Genomic DNA, 20,108 nt, shown 5'->3' with positions numbered 1-20,108 from the left:
CCGCGTCCTTACTGTATCGGCCTGTGAAGCAGCAAACATTTATTTTAGAAAAATATGCCACAGCACCCAAGCCTTTCTTTTGGCTGTCAGGATTTCCCTAGGTTCCTGCAGCCACCAATCTGCCTGCTTTTACGGCCGCTGGGAGCTCCAATTGTAATCAGCATGGCTGTGTCACTTTTACTTTAATGTGTTTACTTTTACTTTAATCGCGGCTTTGCCGCGCTCAGGGTATCAGGGGGGGGGAATCCCCGGAGCAACCGGCCTCTTCATGCTTACACTCACCGCCGTTTGGGGAATCCCTACTCTAGCGGGGTTCCCTGCCGCTTTGGAAGCGGGAAATCCTGGCGCGGCTGGCCTCTTTTCTTTGTGGCTCGCCGCTGTTTAATTTCAGCACTTCCAGCCCGTGGCTGTCACAGGGTCCGGTTTCTCCGCCGCCACAGGCCTGGACATTTCCACTCCTCCCAGCCCCCCCCGGGCTGTGAGATGCCCCCCTTCTTCCTGTCCCACCGGCCAATCAGCGGCTTCCTCCTCCCGCTCTCAGGAAGAAGGGAGGAGGCTTCCGATTGGCCCGCGCAGGCAGGAAGAAGGGAGGAGGCTTCCGATTGGCCCGCGGGGCAGGAAGAAGGGAGGAGGTCCTGGATTATCTTGTGTGTTTATTATGTAGGAGCTGGAGCTCTGGTATAGTCTAGGCCTGATTTTATGCAAGGCATATTCATCGCTTGCCGCAGCCGCCCAAGTAAGTGATTGGCATTGAGAGTGCAGAGTATTAGGAGCCTTCCCGCTTCAGACCGCACAGCAGCTTTAGTTACAGTTTCTGCAGAGTATGTTGGCACTGTAGTCTCTTGGTTGATTGATTCCTTTTTAGCGCGTCCCCTCTTCCTCGGAGAGGCCCCAGTAAAATCTATCGGGGTAGCATCCTGCTGATTGATTTCTAGCCCTGTTTCCTGTGAGAGCCCTTTTTCTCTGGACTGTAGAGAAGCTGCCGCCAGATGGGTATGTTCTGCTTATGTCATGATAGGAATCAACTTCACATTTTAAGTACGTTGGTTGCGTATGATGTTAACTTCTTAAATTTGCTGTTCTCTGTGATGGTTTTATCAGTCTCCTACTTCTTTCAACGTATTCGTTTTCTTCTAGTAGTGCTTTCTCTTTTAACCTAGCTGCTTTTTGAAGCTATTTCAACTTGTTTAGTGGTTGCTTTATTTTGAACCCCTGATGAGCCCTTCTTCTGCGTTACAAACTTCTGTTTTTTTTTCTGTGGGAACTCGTTTTGACTTGTCAGCTGATTGTATATAACAAAGTATCTTGCCTTAAGCTACTAATGAAAACAAGCTGGAAGGAGCATTTTTGTCCTTTTCCTAGAGGTTGCAAGCTGTATATCTGGAAGCTCCGAAGAGGACTGTTTCTTGGGACCAACTTTGCGAAAAGGCAGAATATCAAATGTCCATAAATAAAATGCACAGTATGGATCTGTAAGAGATCACAGAACTGTTTGGGCCTATTCCCCTTGAATACACCGGTTTTATTTATCACTAAAAAAACCAAATTATTCTGTAAGAAAACCTTTTGTTTTTTTGGATGTGTTAAGAATTTGGTGTCCTATATTGCCTGTACCTAAATCTGGCCCTGGGTAAGACCTCAAAGGTTACATATAAGGGGAAATTATTTTTCAGAGGGAAGGAAGTTCTCAAATGGTTTTTCTCTTGTTCATGTGATTTGAAGGCAGTCCTGTTTTCAGGATATGTACATGGAATATGCATGAGATAAATTAGCAAACTTTGGACATCCAGTATATGCATATTGATTGTGGGAACTCTGCAAACTTTACTGGCTATGGAGTCCCCAGAACAGATCTGGTGTACCTTGCTCTAGAATAAGTGGTCATGATATATAGGCATTCAAATATTCCTACAGAGCTTACTAGGGAAGAAATGTACTGATTACGGTATGTACTACACCACCCATATCTGTTTATCTGTGCACACCCTTTTGGCCACCTTTTGCAACCTCTCTACTCCCCTCTCATTCTTGATCTCTCTCATATCCCCCTATCTCCATGGTCCCCTCTCATTATCCTACTCTTTTTATTCTCTTCCCCCCCCCCCCCCCCTTTGTGACCTCTTTCCATCCTTCTCTCACCTGCAGTCCCTTTTCATTATCTTCTCCTGCTCTATGGCTTCTTCTTGGATCTCCTCTCATGAACCCTTGGCCTTTGCAAAACCCCCCCCCCCCCCATTCACTTTTTCCTCACCCTGCGCCTCCTAAAGACTCCTCTCATTCTCTTTTCATTTTCATTTGTGCCTCTCCCCTGTGGCTCCCCCTCTCATTTTGTTCCTCTCATCTTCTCCATCCCTCATGGCTACCCTCTCGTTCTTCTTTCCTCTCTTGTTCACTTCTGCACTTTTCTGTGGCACTCCATGTCTCCTTCTCCCTTCTACTATTCCCTTCCCAACTTGCATTGCCCTTTCACTGTCTTCCACTCCCCCACACCAGTCATCTTTCAAATATAAAAGATACTACAAAAGGTATGGTCTGTAATGTAGGACGGTGACCCATCAGTATTTTGTCTGAAGAGAGTAAGCATAGAATTTTTTGAAAGGTGTAGATATGCTAGTGTTCTGTCACCTGCTTCAGAATTGTTTTTCGGTCAGCTTTAATTTAGACTATTAGAAGTCATTAACCCTCAAAATCAGTCTTTCAATATTAATAGCCTAAAATGTTCTAATCTTTTGAATTTTTTAATGTTCCCTTCAGTAATCTTTTTTTTTTTTTTTAAATTTGTTTCATTTTTCCTACCTGGCAATTGAATGTCTTTGTATCTGCTTTTATTTTTTAATAGTTTATTTTTCAAGTTGGACAAATTTCTTGGGTACCATTTTACATTTTGAAAGAGAAATACATAAATGTGTGTAATTCATGAGGTCTGATGTCCCTTTAGCCTTGGTTCAAAATAATGGCGAGGCTTATGAGAATATCCTGAATGTCTGTGTGTTGTAGTTGTTTCCTTATCATCCTGCTACACAGGTCCAGATGGGTGGGCTGTCACTGTCTACCAGCAGATGAAGATAGAGGAGGTACCTTTTTTCAGTGGCATTCTCACTTGGTATATAGGCTGGTGTATCACCTCCATTGGCCAGTATTTCTCTGTCTCCAGCAAATGATGGACACATACTGGACTGGTGCAGCATGATTCTTTGGCTCCCAGGTCTGTGTTTTGGGCCCTGTCCTTGGTGGAGTTTGCTCCCAGGGTAACAGCTTGTGCTCTTCCCCCCCCCCGCCTTGGTAGAGCAGGATCTCTGTCTCTAGAGCACCAATGTTTTGTGATTTTTCCCCCCCCAACACCCCTCCCCCTAGTGGAGCAGGCCCCTAGCTTGTGGCCCCTGGTACCATTCGAGGACAAGTTGAGCAGGGCCTGGTGAGTAACTCCTGGGTTCCCTTTGGGGAGGGGTCAGGACCTGGTGGGTGGCAAGAGGAAGCTTCAGCAGATCTCACTCTGAGGCTACCTGTGACGCTCCTCCTCCTTCGAGTCACCCTCCCATGCTTGGGCTTAATTCCCTTACCTTTGCACTGGCTGATCCAGGCAGCAGCAGTAAAACTGCTTTATTGATTGGAAAAAAAAAAAAAAAAAGTAAAGTTAAATGTGGCTGTGGCAGAGGGTCTACAGAATTGCGAGAATCAAGGAAAGGCCTTTTTCACTTCTGGAGACCCTCCAAGCAGGTACAAGTATTGTCTTCTGTAGTGGGACATGTTGCTATTTAGGGGAAACTCAGTTTTCCCTTATAGGATCTAATGACTCCAGCATTTTCCCTTCCTGGAAGTGTGTTTGGGCTGAAGAGCAGCTGCTATTGAGGAGACAACTGCCTGTAAGGGAAATATCCACTGCTTTCTTAGCATTTGGATAGGTGGATCCACGATCAGTGGATTATGCTCCTTTACCAGCAGATGGAGATGGAGCAAAGCTGATGTCACAGTATATACACCCCTGCACTGACTTCAACCAGCTAGTATTCTCTGTCTCCAGCAGATGGTGGAGGTGCATCTCCCTGCTGGGGATTGTGTTAAAAGTTGTGTGTGGGTTTTTTTTTTTTTTTTTTTTTTTTTAGAGAAGGAGAAAAGAAGGAAGTTTATTGTCCCACTCTTCTGTGGTAAAAGCTAATGGTCCTTCCCTCAGTCGAGTTCCTGAAGTGATATCTTCGGATCCTTTCCTCAGATGAGCGCCTTGGTCCAGTAGCTGGTTTTTGTTAGTGTGGGCCGATGCTGCCTGCACTAGCATGGTCTCTAGTTCCCATGCACGCACCCGCTGCTCACCACTTCCTTTTCCGGGCCACAGGGGGGCTGGAAGAAGAGAGCATACCAGTGCCACTGTGTCTTGCTGTCCTGCCGCGTTCCGCCTGGGCAGAGGACCTATTTCGCTTGGCTAGGGGGACCTGGAAGTGTGGCGACACACCGGTTGAGAACCGCTGGTTTATAGGATATCTGGATTTTCAGAAAGCATTTGACAAAGTACCTCATGAGAGATTTTTGAGGAAATTAAGTCATGGAATAAGAGGCAATGTTCTTTTGTGGATTTGGAACTGGTTAAAAGATAGAAAACAGAGTGTAGGGCTAAATGGTCAATTTTCTCAATGTAGAAAGGTGAATAGTGGAGTGCCCCAGGGATCTGTTCTAGATCTGACCTAGATATGGGAAAGGAAAGTGAGGTGATCAGATTTGCTGATGATACAAAATTATTCAAAGTTGTTAACTCACAAGAGGATTGTGAGAAGATGTAAAAGGATCTTGCGAGACTGAGGATCCAAATGGCAGATGACATTTAATGTGGAGAAGTGCATAGTGATGCAACCCAAATTATAGCTACACAATGGGAGTCACTATCCATTTAAAAGTTCTAGGCTTCATTGTGGATAATATGTTGAAATCCTCTGTTCAGTGATGGAGGTGGCCAAGCAAGCAAATAGAATGCTAGGAATTATTAGAAAGTGAATGAGAATAAAGCAGAGGGTATTGTCATGCCTCAGTGTTGCTCCATGGTGCAACCACACCTTGAGTATTGTGTGCCGTTCTGGTCACCGCATCTTAAAAATAACATAGCAGAATTGGGAATGGTACAGAGAGGGGCAACTAAAGTGATAAAGGGGATGGAATGATTCCCCTATGAGGAAAGGCTAAAGGGATTAGGACTCTTCATCTTGGAGAAAAGACAGCTGAGGGGACATGATATATAGAGGTCTAAAATAATGAGTGGAGTAGAACAGGTAAACAAGAATCTGTTTACTCTTTCAAAAAGTAAAAAGACTAGGCGACAGTCAGTGAAGTACTAGGAGGTACATTTTTAGAGCAAATAGAAAATATATATTTTTACTCAACGCATCATTAAACTCTGAAATTTATTGCCGGATGATGTGGTGAAAGCTGTTAGAATAGCTAGGCTTAAAAAAAAAAAAAAGTTCCTGGAAGAAAAGTCTTTGGATGAAGAGGACCAGTTGATGCTCTCTCAGTGGAGGAATCAGATACACAGCATGTGTATGTTCAAGAAATAAGCCGAAAAAATTGACTCTCATCAAAAGAGAGGTTTTCTTGTGGATATGGGACCTATATATAAAATCTTTACCCCATAACACCCATAGCGAGATTCTGAATGATTTTTGAAGGTGGAATTGAACCATTATTCATTTTGGGTATCCCTTAGCAACGAGTATGAGAAGGAGAGGCCTTGCAAGGGTAGGGGGTGTGTGGCTGGGGGAAGGGGATTACATCTTATATATGAGGGGCACTGGGAAGAACTCACCAGTGTCTGAGTTGTTCAACCAATGAATGGTTTCTTATTTACATGTTTGAAACTTTAATAAAAATTGATTTAAATATAAACTATTAAGGTGGACTTGGGGAAATCCACTGCTTATCTCCAGGATAAGAATCATGGAATCTGACCTTTTGGGATCCTGCCAGGTACTTGTGACCTGGATTGACCACTGTTGGAAACAAGATACTGGGCTTGATGGACCTTTGGTTTGACCCAAAATGGTAAATGTTATGTTCTTATTCTGTATATCAGGCAGATATAGTATAGATGTGCTATTATTTTTAGTTAACATTGCTATTGAAGTTATTTTTACTACGTGTTCTAAAAACGTTAGTGCATCCCATTTTAAGTGATGATTTAGCATTCACTTTAAAATAGTTAATAAGTATATGCTAAAAAAATGAGTATATATTTATGGATAGGCCCCTGTGTATTAGAAGTGGTGACTTAAGAAAACTAATCAGGTTCTATTTTTTTTTCCACTTAGTCATTTGTTTCCATTCTCACCATTTGTACATTTTTCCTTCATGAACCTGTAAACATCCATCCTTCAGTTTAATCCCATTCACTCATATTTTAACTGGCATTCTATATACAGGAACCATCTTCCATAGCCATTTTCAATTCATTTTCATTAACAAACAAGTTTTGGTATCAAGATTGCCCCACTCCTCTTAGATCCCAGCATTTTGACACATCTTAGGATCTAAGTAGATTCAGTTTACCCCTTTATCATTACAAACATTTCATTAATTGCCTGCAGTGATCTTCAAAGTTTAACTTGCAGACTTCCCAGTGTTATCCCCTCTATGTAGGGACCTTCGTTTTTTAAGTTTTTGTAGTTTTTTGGGGGAATTTCAATGTTATCACAAAATGAAATCAGTGGAGAAATGATGCTTCCATTGTTTTTTTTGTTGTTGTTTGTTTTTCCTACTGTGTTATTACAAAGTCATTTTTCTGTTGATTTTATTTTGTGATAACATTGAAATTCCCAGCAAAAATAAAATAAAAACTGAAAAACTGAAAAACTAATAACCTTACCTATTTGTTAACCTTTAAAACCCAAGCATACATTTTTACAACCCTATAATGCAGAAGAACTCCTTTATACTGTCTTACTAAATCATGCATTTTCAAGCCCTCTTCTGCCAATTCTCAAACCAACTTTAATAAAATTTAAAGCATTAAATTTAAAGTCAAGAAATTTGTGACACACAGTTGCATATCCTTGTGCTTCCTGTATTTTCAAGAATTCTCTGGAAACCTTTACAATTGCAAATAAACCAACTGGGTCTCTTTCAGTTTTTACAGTTGAATTCATATATACAGTATTTAGCAAGTACCATCACAAGTTCACCAACAGTCACAAACTCACAAATCATATCACATGCACATGATCTACATCAACTGTGAATCTTACATTTGCATAAGATTCACTGTATTTGTCTGTAACTCTCTGAATGTGTTCTTTGCCTGCTCGTGTTGTGTTGTGTTAAAATAGCCTTCATAATGGCTGACACCCATTAAAATTCTCACTTTTAGGTCTTTGCACATGTTCACATCTGTATAATGCAAAAGCATAGACTATTCCCATTTTATTATTTTCATCTCTGTATTTTGTTTAAATTTTTAAATTGAAGTTTGCAATATATGTATGTATATGTCAAACGTACTCCCTTTGGAGTGAAATACAAGCACTAATGATATAAATCGATAAATTTCTTTATTACATTCCTAAACACATATCAAGAAGTGAACAATCCTCTTCAATTCAGGTTTACATAAAATATACAATGAACACACAATAGACTTTCATATTAATTTAATATTAAAGTGCATCAATAATTATAATAGCACTGCAATCAGCCTTCATTCACTCTCAGACATACCCATCACACACATTCATTAACAAGCATAAATAATTTATAAAACCACAAACACTCTCTAAAACAGTCTTCAAAATCACAAATCACAGTATATCTTATGTGGTATTCGTTTACACTACTAGAACATTCTTCATCATCCCATAGAACCTACATATAATCCTCTAAACTTAATACTGTAATCCCTTATTTTGATCCTTATCAATCCCAATCCTTTCTATGAGAATTCATTGATCCCCACCGGGCCCTTGTGTTTCGCCTTGGCGGCTTCATCAGGGGAATGTATAGCGATCAAACCAAGGATCTGTTCTTGAATGAATTCACAATAGATAGCGTAGCCTCTTATAGTAGAAACATCAAAGATCTTCTTTAAGATTCCGATATCTTGTTATATATGACCACGTCTTGTATCTGTACCATTAATGCACAAAAGACAAATTAACAAAAATTTCTCCTGATGTTTTTTGTAAACTGTATAGCAAATAAATAATATTAATATTAAATTCCACCTTCTACAAGATATCTCCGATGTATCAAAAATGACTATTCAGACCTCTCCAATATATGAACTCTATCCCACAAACCATATTATTGATTTTGAAAATCATTACCCATATCCTTAATAGACTCCGCCAAGAAACCATACAAAAAACATTTACAACTAGAAGAAAACATTATCCCTTTGCTCCCCCTCCCCCATAACTTCCCTCACTTAAATTCCAAAACTGTCAGCCTTCAGTATGCAAAATACAAGACATGCTGATGAGCTTTGTAAAGTCACTCCTCTGACAGATTGACGATCATACTAGGAGCTGTGGGTGTTGACTGTAAGTCCTTATTCCAAGTTTGCAAGAATGTGGGCTTCACTTTAAGTATATCACATTTAACTGCATACTTTTTCCATTATACAAAAATGAAGGTGGCATTTCTTAACTTTGTAATTGTCTGTGACTTGGAATGGCTTTCTTGGCAAGTAAAAACACTTCTGCACCATAAACGGACAAAGCAGTCACAAAAAGGCACCCTACTTAAGTTATCAAACAAAAAATTAACCTTGCATCAAAAGGCACCCTTGTTCCAGGAACTAAAAAAATCCAGTCTGAGACTTTTCACCAAAATCCTTGCCTCTTTGAACATGTCCAGAATTGGTGTCCAAGAGTTCCTATAGTGGTATCTCATTTCTTTCACAACTTTGAAATGGTCACTTGCATATTTTTAGCTTGCTTCTGTGAAATATAAAAACGTAATAATAATCTATATTCAGCTTCTCTCAGATCCATATTGCTAGTAAGTTGCTTAAGCCTTTTAAAATAGCTCACACAAGTTTGGCTTGTGAACTTGATGGTTATTTCAATCCGCCAATGGTTCCTTTGTGGCTGGTATTCCATTGACCTTAGAGTGGTTTTCTTAAAAAAAAAAAAAAAAAAAAAAGTTTTTTTTAAATTATAAAACCCTGAAATACTCTGGTAAGAGGGATCATCCTGATCAAAAAGCTCTAAAAGAAATTGTCTATTCTCCCTCTTAAGCTTTTGCATATTTAAGGAGCAGGCATAATATCTCGCCTGCAAATAAATGCTTTTGCTCCACATTAAAATTATTCCATAATTCTTGGAAATCAGTCATCTGAATATTATCCCCAAAAAGATTCCACACCATTTGCAAACTCAGTATGGCCCATTTTGAAAAAAACGCCGATTGAATTCCCAGTTGAAAACTAAAATTTCCTATAATAGGAAGGAAGTGAGAAACCCTTTTTCATTTTAAAGCATAGGTCTTTGGCAAAACTCAGTTCACATTTAAAGTTAATGTATTGATACCTGCAAGATTTCCATATAGACATAAATTATTCCGATGCATTCTCTGCGTGTGCAGTATGTTTCACAGGGAAACTCTGGAAACGCTGTCAAATTGCATAGAGGTATTGCAGTACTCCATTTTGTTATGATAAATTCTTACACCCATTCAGAATTCACAGTCCCCAATAACAAGTCTGCTTGCAGACCCAGGTTCCTCATGAACTAACTCACTTTAATTCTTCCAAAATTTTGTATTTGATTTATATTGAGCCTTTCAGGCACTTAAAATCTCTGATACTCAGATTTTCTGCAGTTAATCCAGTTATAATGAAGAATCTTACTTAATCTCTAACCCCTAGGAAAATTCTTGTTTACATTTTATAATAATGAAAATAAAAAATCGCTATTATCTTTTAGCCAGGATTACAGTGCATAGACCTCACTGTCTCATGCCATTTTTTTACTTTCTTCTGTACATATGGATCACGGAGTCTACTTTTTGTTTTCTAAAAATGAATCAATATAACATTACATTTTTCAGGATTCTCACCCTCACTGGATAGAATAATCACTCTCACTGGATACAATAATCCAGACCCTGTTTTCATATTTCATAGGTGAACAGTTGCATGTGCATTGCAAAAAATTCTTCATTTTCTGTGCTGTGATTTTATTTAGATTTATAGTCATCAGTGTTCATTTTTTCGCATAGCATGGTTGCTTATAATTTGACATTTTTCAGGATTTCCAGTAATTGAGGGTATTTCAAAAAATCATTGGTCTCTGGTGTTTCTTTTGTTACTGGTTTTTTTGCAAATTCATTTTTGGGATTATTAATTTTCCACATAATCCACCTGAACACACTCCCTTGTCTGTTGATAGTGCCAAGGCTTCTAGAAGATGACAGAAGAGGTGTTTGTTGTGGCCAAATTTGACTATGTGGCCCAACAAGATCAGGAGTTGGACATCAAGAAGAATGAAAGGTTATGGCTGTTAGATGATTCCAAGTCCTGGTGGCGTGTTCGAAATGCTATGAACAAAACCGGCTTTGTACCTTCTAATTATGTTGAGAGAAAGAACAGTGCTCGCAAAGCTTCTATTGTGAAGAATCTAAAAGACACTTTAGGTAAGTCTTAGCTTTGCTGAAAATGTGTGTGGGAAACTTTCAGTGTAAACATGTAACAATCTTAGTTTATTTAGGTGTGTTATATACCATTGTTCCCAAGGAAGATCACAACGGTTTACAAAATCAGTATTCATATTCTTGGTCGACATTTGCATTCTGTGTCAACATTCATTCAGCATTGTAGCAAATACACATTCTAATGCATATTCATACACCTTTTAGGTCAACATGACTGTAAATACAAATACATTCTATCATAATTTCTGTTAGTGCCAGTGTGGCAAATTGGTAATTTTATGCAAATTCATAAGCATTTCTAAAGAGCCATGTTTTCAGTTCACATTTGAAAGCACTATCCTATATTAGACTAAAAAAAATTCTTCCTCTTTTTCGATGTCATCGACTAGGTCCATATTCAAAGCCATTTAGATGGATAATTCACAAGTTATCCATCTAAATGGTGGTAAACATCTTTAAAGCCTACCCTTGTGGGCGCCTGATGTCATGACCGATGTTTTTGGTGTTTGGGACTCGACCGTGAGCCTCCCAGCTGTGCAGCCTGCAGAAAAAATGTCTCCCCAGGCCCAGGGGAAAGATTGAAGAGCTCTGGAGAGCATGAGGACGCAGCAGATCTTCCTTGCTAGCTCCAGGTAGTGAAACTAGCATAGCCTCTTCTGTCCAGACATGTGATGAGTCGAAAACTCAAAAGGCCGAAGTTGCAGTTGGGGTCTTATTTGACTTGCATAATGCAGGCTTTGAAGCATGCCTTGTGAAGAAGTCACAGTCAAAGCATCCTGCGCCGACAATTCCGGCATAGATTCCTCTGAAACGCTCAAAGTTTACGGCGTTGGGCTCTTCTTCTCTGATAAACCAGCTGAGCAAAAGCCCCAAAGCCATGAAACTCTAAGGCCTTCCCTGCTGGAGCATTACTCCAGATCTCCTTCTGGTGCATTGAGACATCTTTCCCTTGGAGCACAGGGGCATTGTGCAATTTCACGGTCCTTCCTCAACGCATTAGTCTAGGACTAAATCATCCCAGAGAATGACTCCTGTGTCGATGTCTACTCATTCCTCAAGGCAGTTCCCAATGTGGGAGATGGAGTACTCAAGGTCTGATTTGGATATCTTGGCAGAAGCACTATAGGTGCAATACAGATGCATACTTCTCTGGAGCTGACATTTCACTATCTGTCACCTATCAGTACCATGCTGATTGGTCACTTGATGTCTCAAGGGTTATGTCTGGAAGGATCTCAGCCTCTTTGCTTCATTGTTCCTCTGTCCCCATCATTTCAGCCCTTGGGGCTGGAGAAGGACACATGTTATGATACTGGTAGGATGTGAACCCTGGGCCGAGGTGAGAGGTGTCACCGCTCACAGGGAGGAGCCCTGCGGGCCTCACTGTTGGTAGGTGTGGTCTCAGCGCACACAACACAGCTGAAGAAAATCTTTATTCAGGAGGAGAGAAAGACACAACCCAAGGAGCGGGGGTGCCAGATGAAGTTCAGAGGAGAGGGGTATACCCTAGTTGATATCGCTGATTGGAAGGGTCCGGTAGTGCCCGCAGCGCGGGGTATGCCATGTCCTCTTGGAAGTATAGGTGCAAGCACTGATACCTCGGACGTGGAGAGCTGGTAGTGGTCTGAAGCACAGGGTATGCCAGAGTCCTTCAGAGAGGTTCAGGAGGTATAGGAGAATATACCAAGCAGTACTCACGAAGAAGGTTCCAGGGAGATCCCAGGATAGGGACTGGAGATAGTCCAAGGCAGGAAGGCCCTCTGAGGAGCGGATAGCCCTGAATGCAGGGAAGCCCCTGGGAGCGGGTACTCAGAGTGTATACTCGCCAAGACGGACTGGAACCGGAAGTCCAAGAAGCATGGATTTAGCAGAGAGGAACTCCTTGCTAACTCATAGGAGCATCAGGCCCGGTGGCTTAAGTACACAGAGCGGTGACATCACTTCAAGGGGATGCCCTCTAGGTTCCCGCCATGACATGTACAAAGGAGGCCAGGGCACACACTCCTAAGTGATCCCTGAAGCAAGATGGTGGTTGGCAGCGTCCACGCTGCTCTGGGAACGCCAAGCAGGTCTGTGGTAGTTAGCGGAGGCCGCCATTCTCCCCAAGGGAGTTAGTGTGGTACAAAAAGAGGTGAGCATGAGTGGTCACAGCCGTCTGCGACTGGGCGTAACAACACAGAATCCTCTTTCACTGAAGAAGAGAATCCAATCATCTGTGGAGCAACTGACAGACCTGATCAAGTCCTCCTTTGCAGCTTTTATGCCATTCTTGGCAGCATTTCCTCTGCCAGCTACATAACCTCCTCTGCTAACCCAGCTGCCATAAATGGTCATGCCAGGAACTCCTCAATGGGTATTTGGATAGTGCATATTCATCTTTTGGGAAGATCTGACCCAATCTATCTTGTTGACACCTGCTTATCCAACTTTCCAGCCCCCTATGATCCAACTCCTCTTCACCAGCATATTCGGGAGGCCACTCCCTGGGGGAGTTTCCAAGTAGTTCTACGGGGGTCCCATCAGATCCATCTTCTGTTCCACTGGATCACACTTCTCCACATGAAAATTTGATATATTTGAAGTTCTTGGAAAATATGGGGATATCTTTGAACATTCATGTCTGTAAGGAGCCTGATCTGCGTATGGATGTATTCAATGTCTTGTACATTCTTGAGGTCCTGTCTGAACCAGTGGCCCTACCCATACACACTCTACTGGATGACATCCAAAAGAGAATGTTGGAGACTCCTGTCTCACTTGCACCAGCAGCAAGAATGCTGGAGCTGAAATTTTGTGTGCAGAAATCGCAGGGACATGGTGTGGTACAGCTCTCACATCAGTCAATGGTGGCGGAATTGGTGCTCAAGAAGGCCAAAAAAATAGAGGTTGCACTCTACCTCGCCATCTGGAATAGATCAGTTTCTTGGATACCTTCAGAAAGAAGGTCTTCCAGGGTTCTATGTTGACAGCCCACTTAATACATCACAAATTCTACATGGTTCAGTATGTTTAAGCCATACATCAGACATGATTCAGGAGCACTGCTCACTCTGCCATCCTCTTCTGGACCTGGAGAAAGCGGTACGATACCTATTACGAGCCATCTATGAATCCTTCGACCCAATTGTGAGGATGTCGGCGGCATTAGTGGGAGCCCATCAGATGGTGTGGCTACAAATGAGTTCCATTCGGGATGTGCATGAGAAGTTGGCAGTTCTCCCATGTTTGGGGGAGAAGCTGAGGATGATTCTCTCAACTAAAAGAACAGTATGAAGTTCAGTCCCTGTCCTCTTCAGAACACTCTGGCGCCCCACGTCTGCCTTGCTATAGCCTTAAGCAATCTTATTCGTGATCTCCATACCAACCATTCCACCAATATCGCTGCCACCCTTACAGGGACAAAGACAGCAGAGCAAACCAGTTCCAAGCAGAGGATGACTTTGTGAGCATAAGACACCTCCGCAATCACAGGCGAAACCCTCTGAGTTTTTAGTGAAGTTGATCCAGAGGAATCTCAGTTCAGTGGGTGGAAGAATAGCACATTATTTGACAGCTTGGCATATGATAATAGATCAGTGGATCCTCTCTATTGTGTGGCGGGGATATCATCTGAATTTCTTACAACTTCCCCTTCTGATTTTCCTGTCGACCAATCATGTAGACCAGTTGCGACAGATGGAGGTCCAGAAGCTCCTGGAGCACTGGCAGATAGAATGAGTCCCTCTGGATCACATCAACATACTCCTGGGGACCTCCGCCCAATCCTGCACCTTTGCAAGCTGAATGCCTTCCTGTAACGAGATAACTTCAAGATCAACTCCTTAGGCATTATTTTGCCATTCATTCAGAAGGGAGATTGGCTGTACTTCCTGGATCTTCAGGATGCATATGCGCATATTCCCATTCATACATCCTGTTGGATATTCTTCCAATTCCCAGTGAATAGACCGCACTACCAATACAAGGGGCTTTCCTTTGGCCTTTTTCCGCTGTGCCACAAGTATTCAACAAGTTTCTAGTAGTAGTAATGGCGCATCATCACTGATGAGGAGTCCAGGTCTTTCCTTACTTGGATGATTTGACTGACTGATAACTGCTCCTATCAGAGAAGAAGTTCACAAATCCCTTCTGGACACCTGAGCTTCTTCAGGAACTCTGATTCTTAATCTACTTCAAAAAGTCTCTCCTGACTCCCACTTAATCTCTACAGTTCATAGGGGTGGATTTTGCATACCCTAACCCACCAGAGTGTACTTGCCAAGGTAAAGGTGGATAAGTCTGCACCATCATGTGAACCAGCTTCTCCATCAGCAGATTGTGATGGCTTACTAATTGCTTGTTGCACTGGGACACATGGCGGCTGCAATACATGTCGTGCTGTTCACGTGTCTGTACATGGGGCCTAAGGGCACAGTGGGATCAATGACAACAACCTCTTACACACCTAGTTCTGTTCACTGCAGAAATGAAGGAAGACCTGGAGTGGTAGCTCAGCTCGAGGTCCATTGGGAGGGCGCTCCACTGGCTCCTGTCCATATCGCATCATACTCGCCTTGGATGTATCCAGTGTCAGATGGGGAGCGCAAGTATTCTCTGTGTAAATGCAGGGGACCTGGATACGTGCAGAAAGATTGCACCACATCAATCTCCTGGAGTTGCGTACTATAAAGAACAGTCTGTGGGCCTTCCCCAATTTGCTAGAGGGACAGTGTGTTCTCGTTTGGACTGACAGCCAGGTTGCAGTGTTCTACATGAATAAGCAAGAGGGAACAGGTTCCTGGGCCTTCTGTCAGGAGACTCTAGCAATCTGGCAGTGGACCCTCTGAACCGTCAAGCCACTCTATAGTTATGTATGTGCCAGGCCTGGAAAATTCAGACAGATCGACTCAGCAGGCTTTTCAATCCACGCAAATGGTCCCTTCACCAGTCCATGATGGACAGGATTTTCGGGCACTGGAGGGCGAACCATGAGTGACCTCTTCGGTCACCCGTACGACATAGTGAGGGCAAAGGTAGCGCCGGCGCCATTTTGAAGATTGGCAATACGGCCCGCGTGCAGGAGGTCGCTCCTGGACCCCCGCTGGACTCTTGGCAAGTCTTGTGGGGGTCAGGAGGCCCCCCCAAGCTGGCCAAAAGTCCCTGGGGGTCCAGCGGGGATCCGGGAGCGATCTCCTGCACGTGTGACATCGGGAGCCAGGAACCAAAATGGCACCGGCTCTACCGTTGCCCTGTCACATAAGGGCAAAGGGCCACCGGCGCCATTTCTCAACGCAGCCGTGTCCAGAGAGAGGGAGATCGCGCCAGGACCCCCCACTGGACCCTAGGTAATTTAAAACATTTTGGGGGGGTTCGGGAGGGTGGGGGATTTGTTTTAAAGGTCCGGGGTGGGTTTTAAGGTTTTTTGGTGTGCCAGTTTTCCCACCCTCCCCCGATTTTATGATTTTTAAGGATTAAAAAAAAACAACAAAAAACACGATCAGATTTCCCTCCCCCCCCCCCCCCAGCCAAAATCGATCGTTAAGACGATCGATCACACGATTCACACCCCTAGTATTTACTACATACTTTCTCTGCACACTATTGTCTGGACAAACAAGCGGAGGCGGACATCGCAGTAGGAAGAGCAGTGCTATTGCAAGTCCTTCAATCCTAGTCTGATCTCCACCGTAGGAGGATTTTTTTTTTTTCCTTTTAATCATTTGGCTTCGCAGTCCTTAACTGGGGTCTCCCAAGATCATGGATAATTTAGCCTCATCTATGGAAAAAAGCAAGTTCGCTTACTGTAAACTGTTTTAGCTAACAGGATGAACTAGCCATGATGTATCCGCCAACCTCCCTGGAGATCAGATATAATTCCTTCCTACAGCTACATACAAAACTGAAGGATCTCAGAGGCAATAGTTGTGTGGGACATCCTGCACATCCTCAGTAGAGCAAAAGCTCTATGAGCTAGGAGAGAGATGTCCGGTTTGGTGCCACCAGGGGGCTCGCCCAAGATCATGGGTAATTCATCCTACTATCTACAGAAAACACTGTTTACAGTAAGCAAACTTTTATTTTATTATTCATAATTGGTTTTGCTCCTTTCTTTCAAATCGCCGTCAAAGTCCAACTCAAATATGTTTTCTCTTGGACAACATTAATTATTAGTGTACCACAGGGACTGGCGTTGTCGGCGATGCTCTTTAACATTTATATATGCCTTTTTTTTTTGCCTGTTGGCTGATTTGAATTTAGAATATACAATATATGCTGATGACATTCAGTTTGTGCTCTCTGAGATAAGTCCATTGCATCAGCTATACTTTATTTAACACTTTTATATACCGAAATTCATGTAAACAATTACAAATAACTTCGGTTTACAATATAACAATAATGAGCATGAGGAATGCTTTACAATTAAACAATTTAAAATTAAAGATTTAATTGCACATATTAAAAAGTGGTTTTCTTACCTTTAAAAAAAAAAACAAACAACAAAAAAACTATTTCTAGCAAGATTTTGTAAAAATGATCTCCCTGAATCTGTTAAATGGGATGGCCACAATGTCTATTTCTTCTCAAGTACAGAATTTAGGGGTTATCTTTTGACACCTTGCTTTCTTTTGCACCTTATGTAAAGTGCCTATTAAGTTATGGTATTATATGTATTTTGTTCTTATGTGTATGTCTAGAGTTTTTTAATAAAAGGGTTAGCAGTTGGCTTCAGGTAATAAGGGGCAGGCAGAGCAGATTTTAGTTTTATCCCAATTGAATTCAATGGGTGTAAAACCTGGATTGGCTTGTCCTATCCCTGATGACCTGGATCCAGATGCTAACCCTAGTCCCTAAGTTTAATAGTAGGTGAAAGGAAAGCAAAGCATATGTGGAAGATAAACCAATTAACTGAGGCCTGGAACTTTTTTTAGTGGCCTTTGATATATATCATATATCCTCTTTTTTTTTTTTTTTTTTTTTTTTTTTTTTTTTTTAAATAATCTATAGATGTTATAACATCAGAGAGGGATAGACACTTCATTCATCAAACTATCTAATTGGTACTGTCTGGGTCCTGTGTATTAGAAGACATATATAGATATTATTTTCTAATGGGTCTCAATAGCAATCTCTGTAGCCCAGTATTTCCCAACCGGTGTGCTGTGGCTGACATGCAGAAGAGCCAGTGCTGTGGCTGACATGAGAAGAGCCAGGTATGAAAAGAGGAGGCCACCGGTGTCTTCTGTTTTTCTCTTCCTAGCCTACAAGTTGTCCTTCTGCCAGCAGAGGGTGTTGGAGAGCAGCATCTATCTGCTGCTTCCCTCTCTGCTAGCTCTCTTGCAAGACATGTTTGTTTTGTGCTGTTACTAATGCAGAGGCAAGCCCACAGAGGAAGAAGCATCAATAGCAGGTAAGTACTTCTCTGACTTATTCTGGCTCTGGGAGGAGGTGGTGGGGAGAAACAGCTAAATGTGCCAAGTAGTGTGGGGGGAGGGAAAGATGAATGGGCATTGGGTGTGGGAGAGAATGAAGGGAAGATGATGCCAGGGAAGTGAGGGAAGGGAAGGGGTGATGGCAGGGGGTGGGAAAGAGGGAAGATGTTGATGCCGGGCTAGATTGGAGCTGGTTGGCTAGACAAGGAAGGAAGGATATTCTAGCAGGGAGGAAGAAGGAGGTGAAAAAAGTGGTAATGCCAGGGGAGAGTGAAGATGGTGCTAGAGGGGTGGAGGGAAGGGAAGAGAAAGTGGGGGTGATTCCGGGGGGTGAAGGGAGAAGGTGGTGAAGCCAGGGTGGAGGGAGAGAGAAGGGAAGAAGGTGATTGATGCCAGGGGAGAAATAAGAGAAGGTGGTGATGCCAGAACGGTAGAGAGAGAGGAAAGGGAAGAGAAAGTGGTAATGTAAGGTGGGTGTAGGGAGAAGGTGATGCCAGGGGATGGAGGGAGAAGGTGATGCCAGGGGATGGAGGAAGAGGGGTTAGGGGAGAGGGAAGGTGGTAATGAAGCCAGGGGAAAAGGAAGAGAAGGTGATGCCAAAAGGGTGGAGAAAAAGGGAAGAGAAGGTATTGATGATTCCAGGAGTGAGAGAAGATTAAGGTGGTTGATGCCAGGGTGTGGAGGGAGAGGGAAGGAAACAAGGTGTTGTCGGGGTAAAGTGAAGAGAAGGTGGTGGTGATGCCAGAAGGGTCAAGGGACAAGGATGGTGATAATACTGGTGAGGGGGAGAGAAGGGAAGAGTAAGTGATGTCAGGGGAAAGTAGAAGGTGATGCCAGATTGGAAGGGAAGAAGGAAGGGGGGAAAAGGTGAGGATAATGCTAGGTGGTTAAAGGAAGAGAAGAGAAGGTGATGGTGCCATGGATGGGGGAAAAGGAAAGGGAGGGTGATAGCAAGGAGCAGAGGGAGAGGGAAGGTGATGATGCCAGAGGTGGGATGACAGGGAAGAGAAGCCAATTGTGAAGGTGGTGGTGTACCATGATGAAAAACACTGTCTGGTTTGCCACTACACAAAAAAAGGTTGAGAAACCTTCCTCTAGCCCAGTGGTTCTCAACCTTTTTCCCATCGTGACACACCTGACAGGCCATACTCACGTGTGTGACACACTGATTACAATTCACAGCGGAAATAAAAAGTAAAGGTCCGGTATTATTTTTATTAAGAATGACACAAGGAAAAGATACGTATTCTGCCTGAACAGAAATTGCATAAATAGTAAACATCCCACGCCAAAACAGCACTAATTTCAGGCTCTTAAACAGTGACCACCTTGCCTAAGAAAAGGCAACACTGAAAATATTACACCAGGCCTTAAGACACCAATACACCTCCTATTAGGAAAACGGACCAAGTCAGGCTGCTATAGAGCCCTACACAGAAACTACACGCCAGCAGAAAACCTCACCTGAATCACATGTGCTGACCCTCACCTAACAAAGAATGAGACCAAAATGCATAACAAGAAGCATGCAGAAAAAACTGAATTGGAAACTGCAACAAGCAGGGTCTCTGTATGCAGTGTAATAAAGGAAAAAAAGGAACATCACCAGTCCTTATAAAACAAATCAAACACAAAATCAGTAGCAGTAAACCCATACTAACAAAAAGAACAGATTATTTCAAATAAACGGATGAATGGAATATCCAATAATTAAAAACTCACATAAGAAATGTCTAGATACCAATAAAATATTTCAAAATAGCAGACACAAAGACCCAGTAATGAAAAATAAGGATACAAAAAATTTTTTGCTCGGTATACCTGGGAATGTTTGATATCCAGGTGTCCCGAGATCGTTTTGAATTAGCAGGAGGAGGGGTGGTTTGCTTGGAACTTTCTCCTCTCTCAGTCACATACCAGTGCTCTCTCTCACACTGACTCTCAATCACACACATATACACATGCTTTTACTCTCTCACTTATATAGGCTCTTAATTACACATTTACACACATGCTGTCTATCTTTTCATGCTTACACACAGAGGCTTTCAATCACACATACATGCTGTC

At 42.5% G+C, this 20,108-nt stretch overlaps 1 protein-coding gene across 4 annotated transcripts in view; it reads left to right on the top strand.

Annotated features, from left to right (window-relative positions):
• The first annotated feature begins 588 nt into the window (after window positions 1-588).
• NCK1 (NCK adaptor protein 1) overlaps window positions 589-20,108 on the top strand; it is a 55,452-nt gene continuing 35,932 nt past the window's right edge. Inside the window, exons 1-2 of one of the 4 annotated variants that reach the window (XM_029616219.1) lie at window positions 597-736; window positions 10,365-10,608. In XM_029616219.1, the coding sequence (XP_029472079.1) occupies window positions 10,383-10,608 (226 nt within the window). In that variant the 5' untranslated portion in view covers window positions 597-736; window positions 10,365-10,382. The other 3 variants (XM_029616220.1, XM_029616221.1, XM_029616222.1) reach the window with 3 other exon arrangements.

The sequence above is a fragment of the Rhinatrema bivittatum genome, chromosome 9 (genome assembly GCF_901001135.1).
Source record: "Rhinatrema bivittatum chromosome 9, aRhiBiv1.1, whole genome shotgun sequence".
In the NCBI taxonomy this organism is placed as follows: Eukaryota; Metazoa; Chordata; class Amphibia; order Gymnophiona; family Rhinatrematidae; genus Rhinatrema; species Rhinatrema bivittatum.
This window is presented reverse-complemented; position numbering and strand designations above follow the sequence as displayed.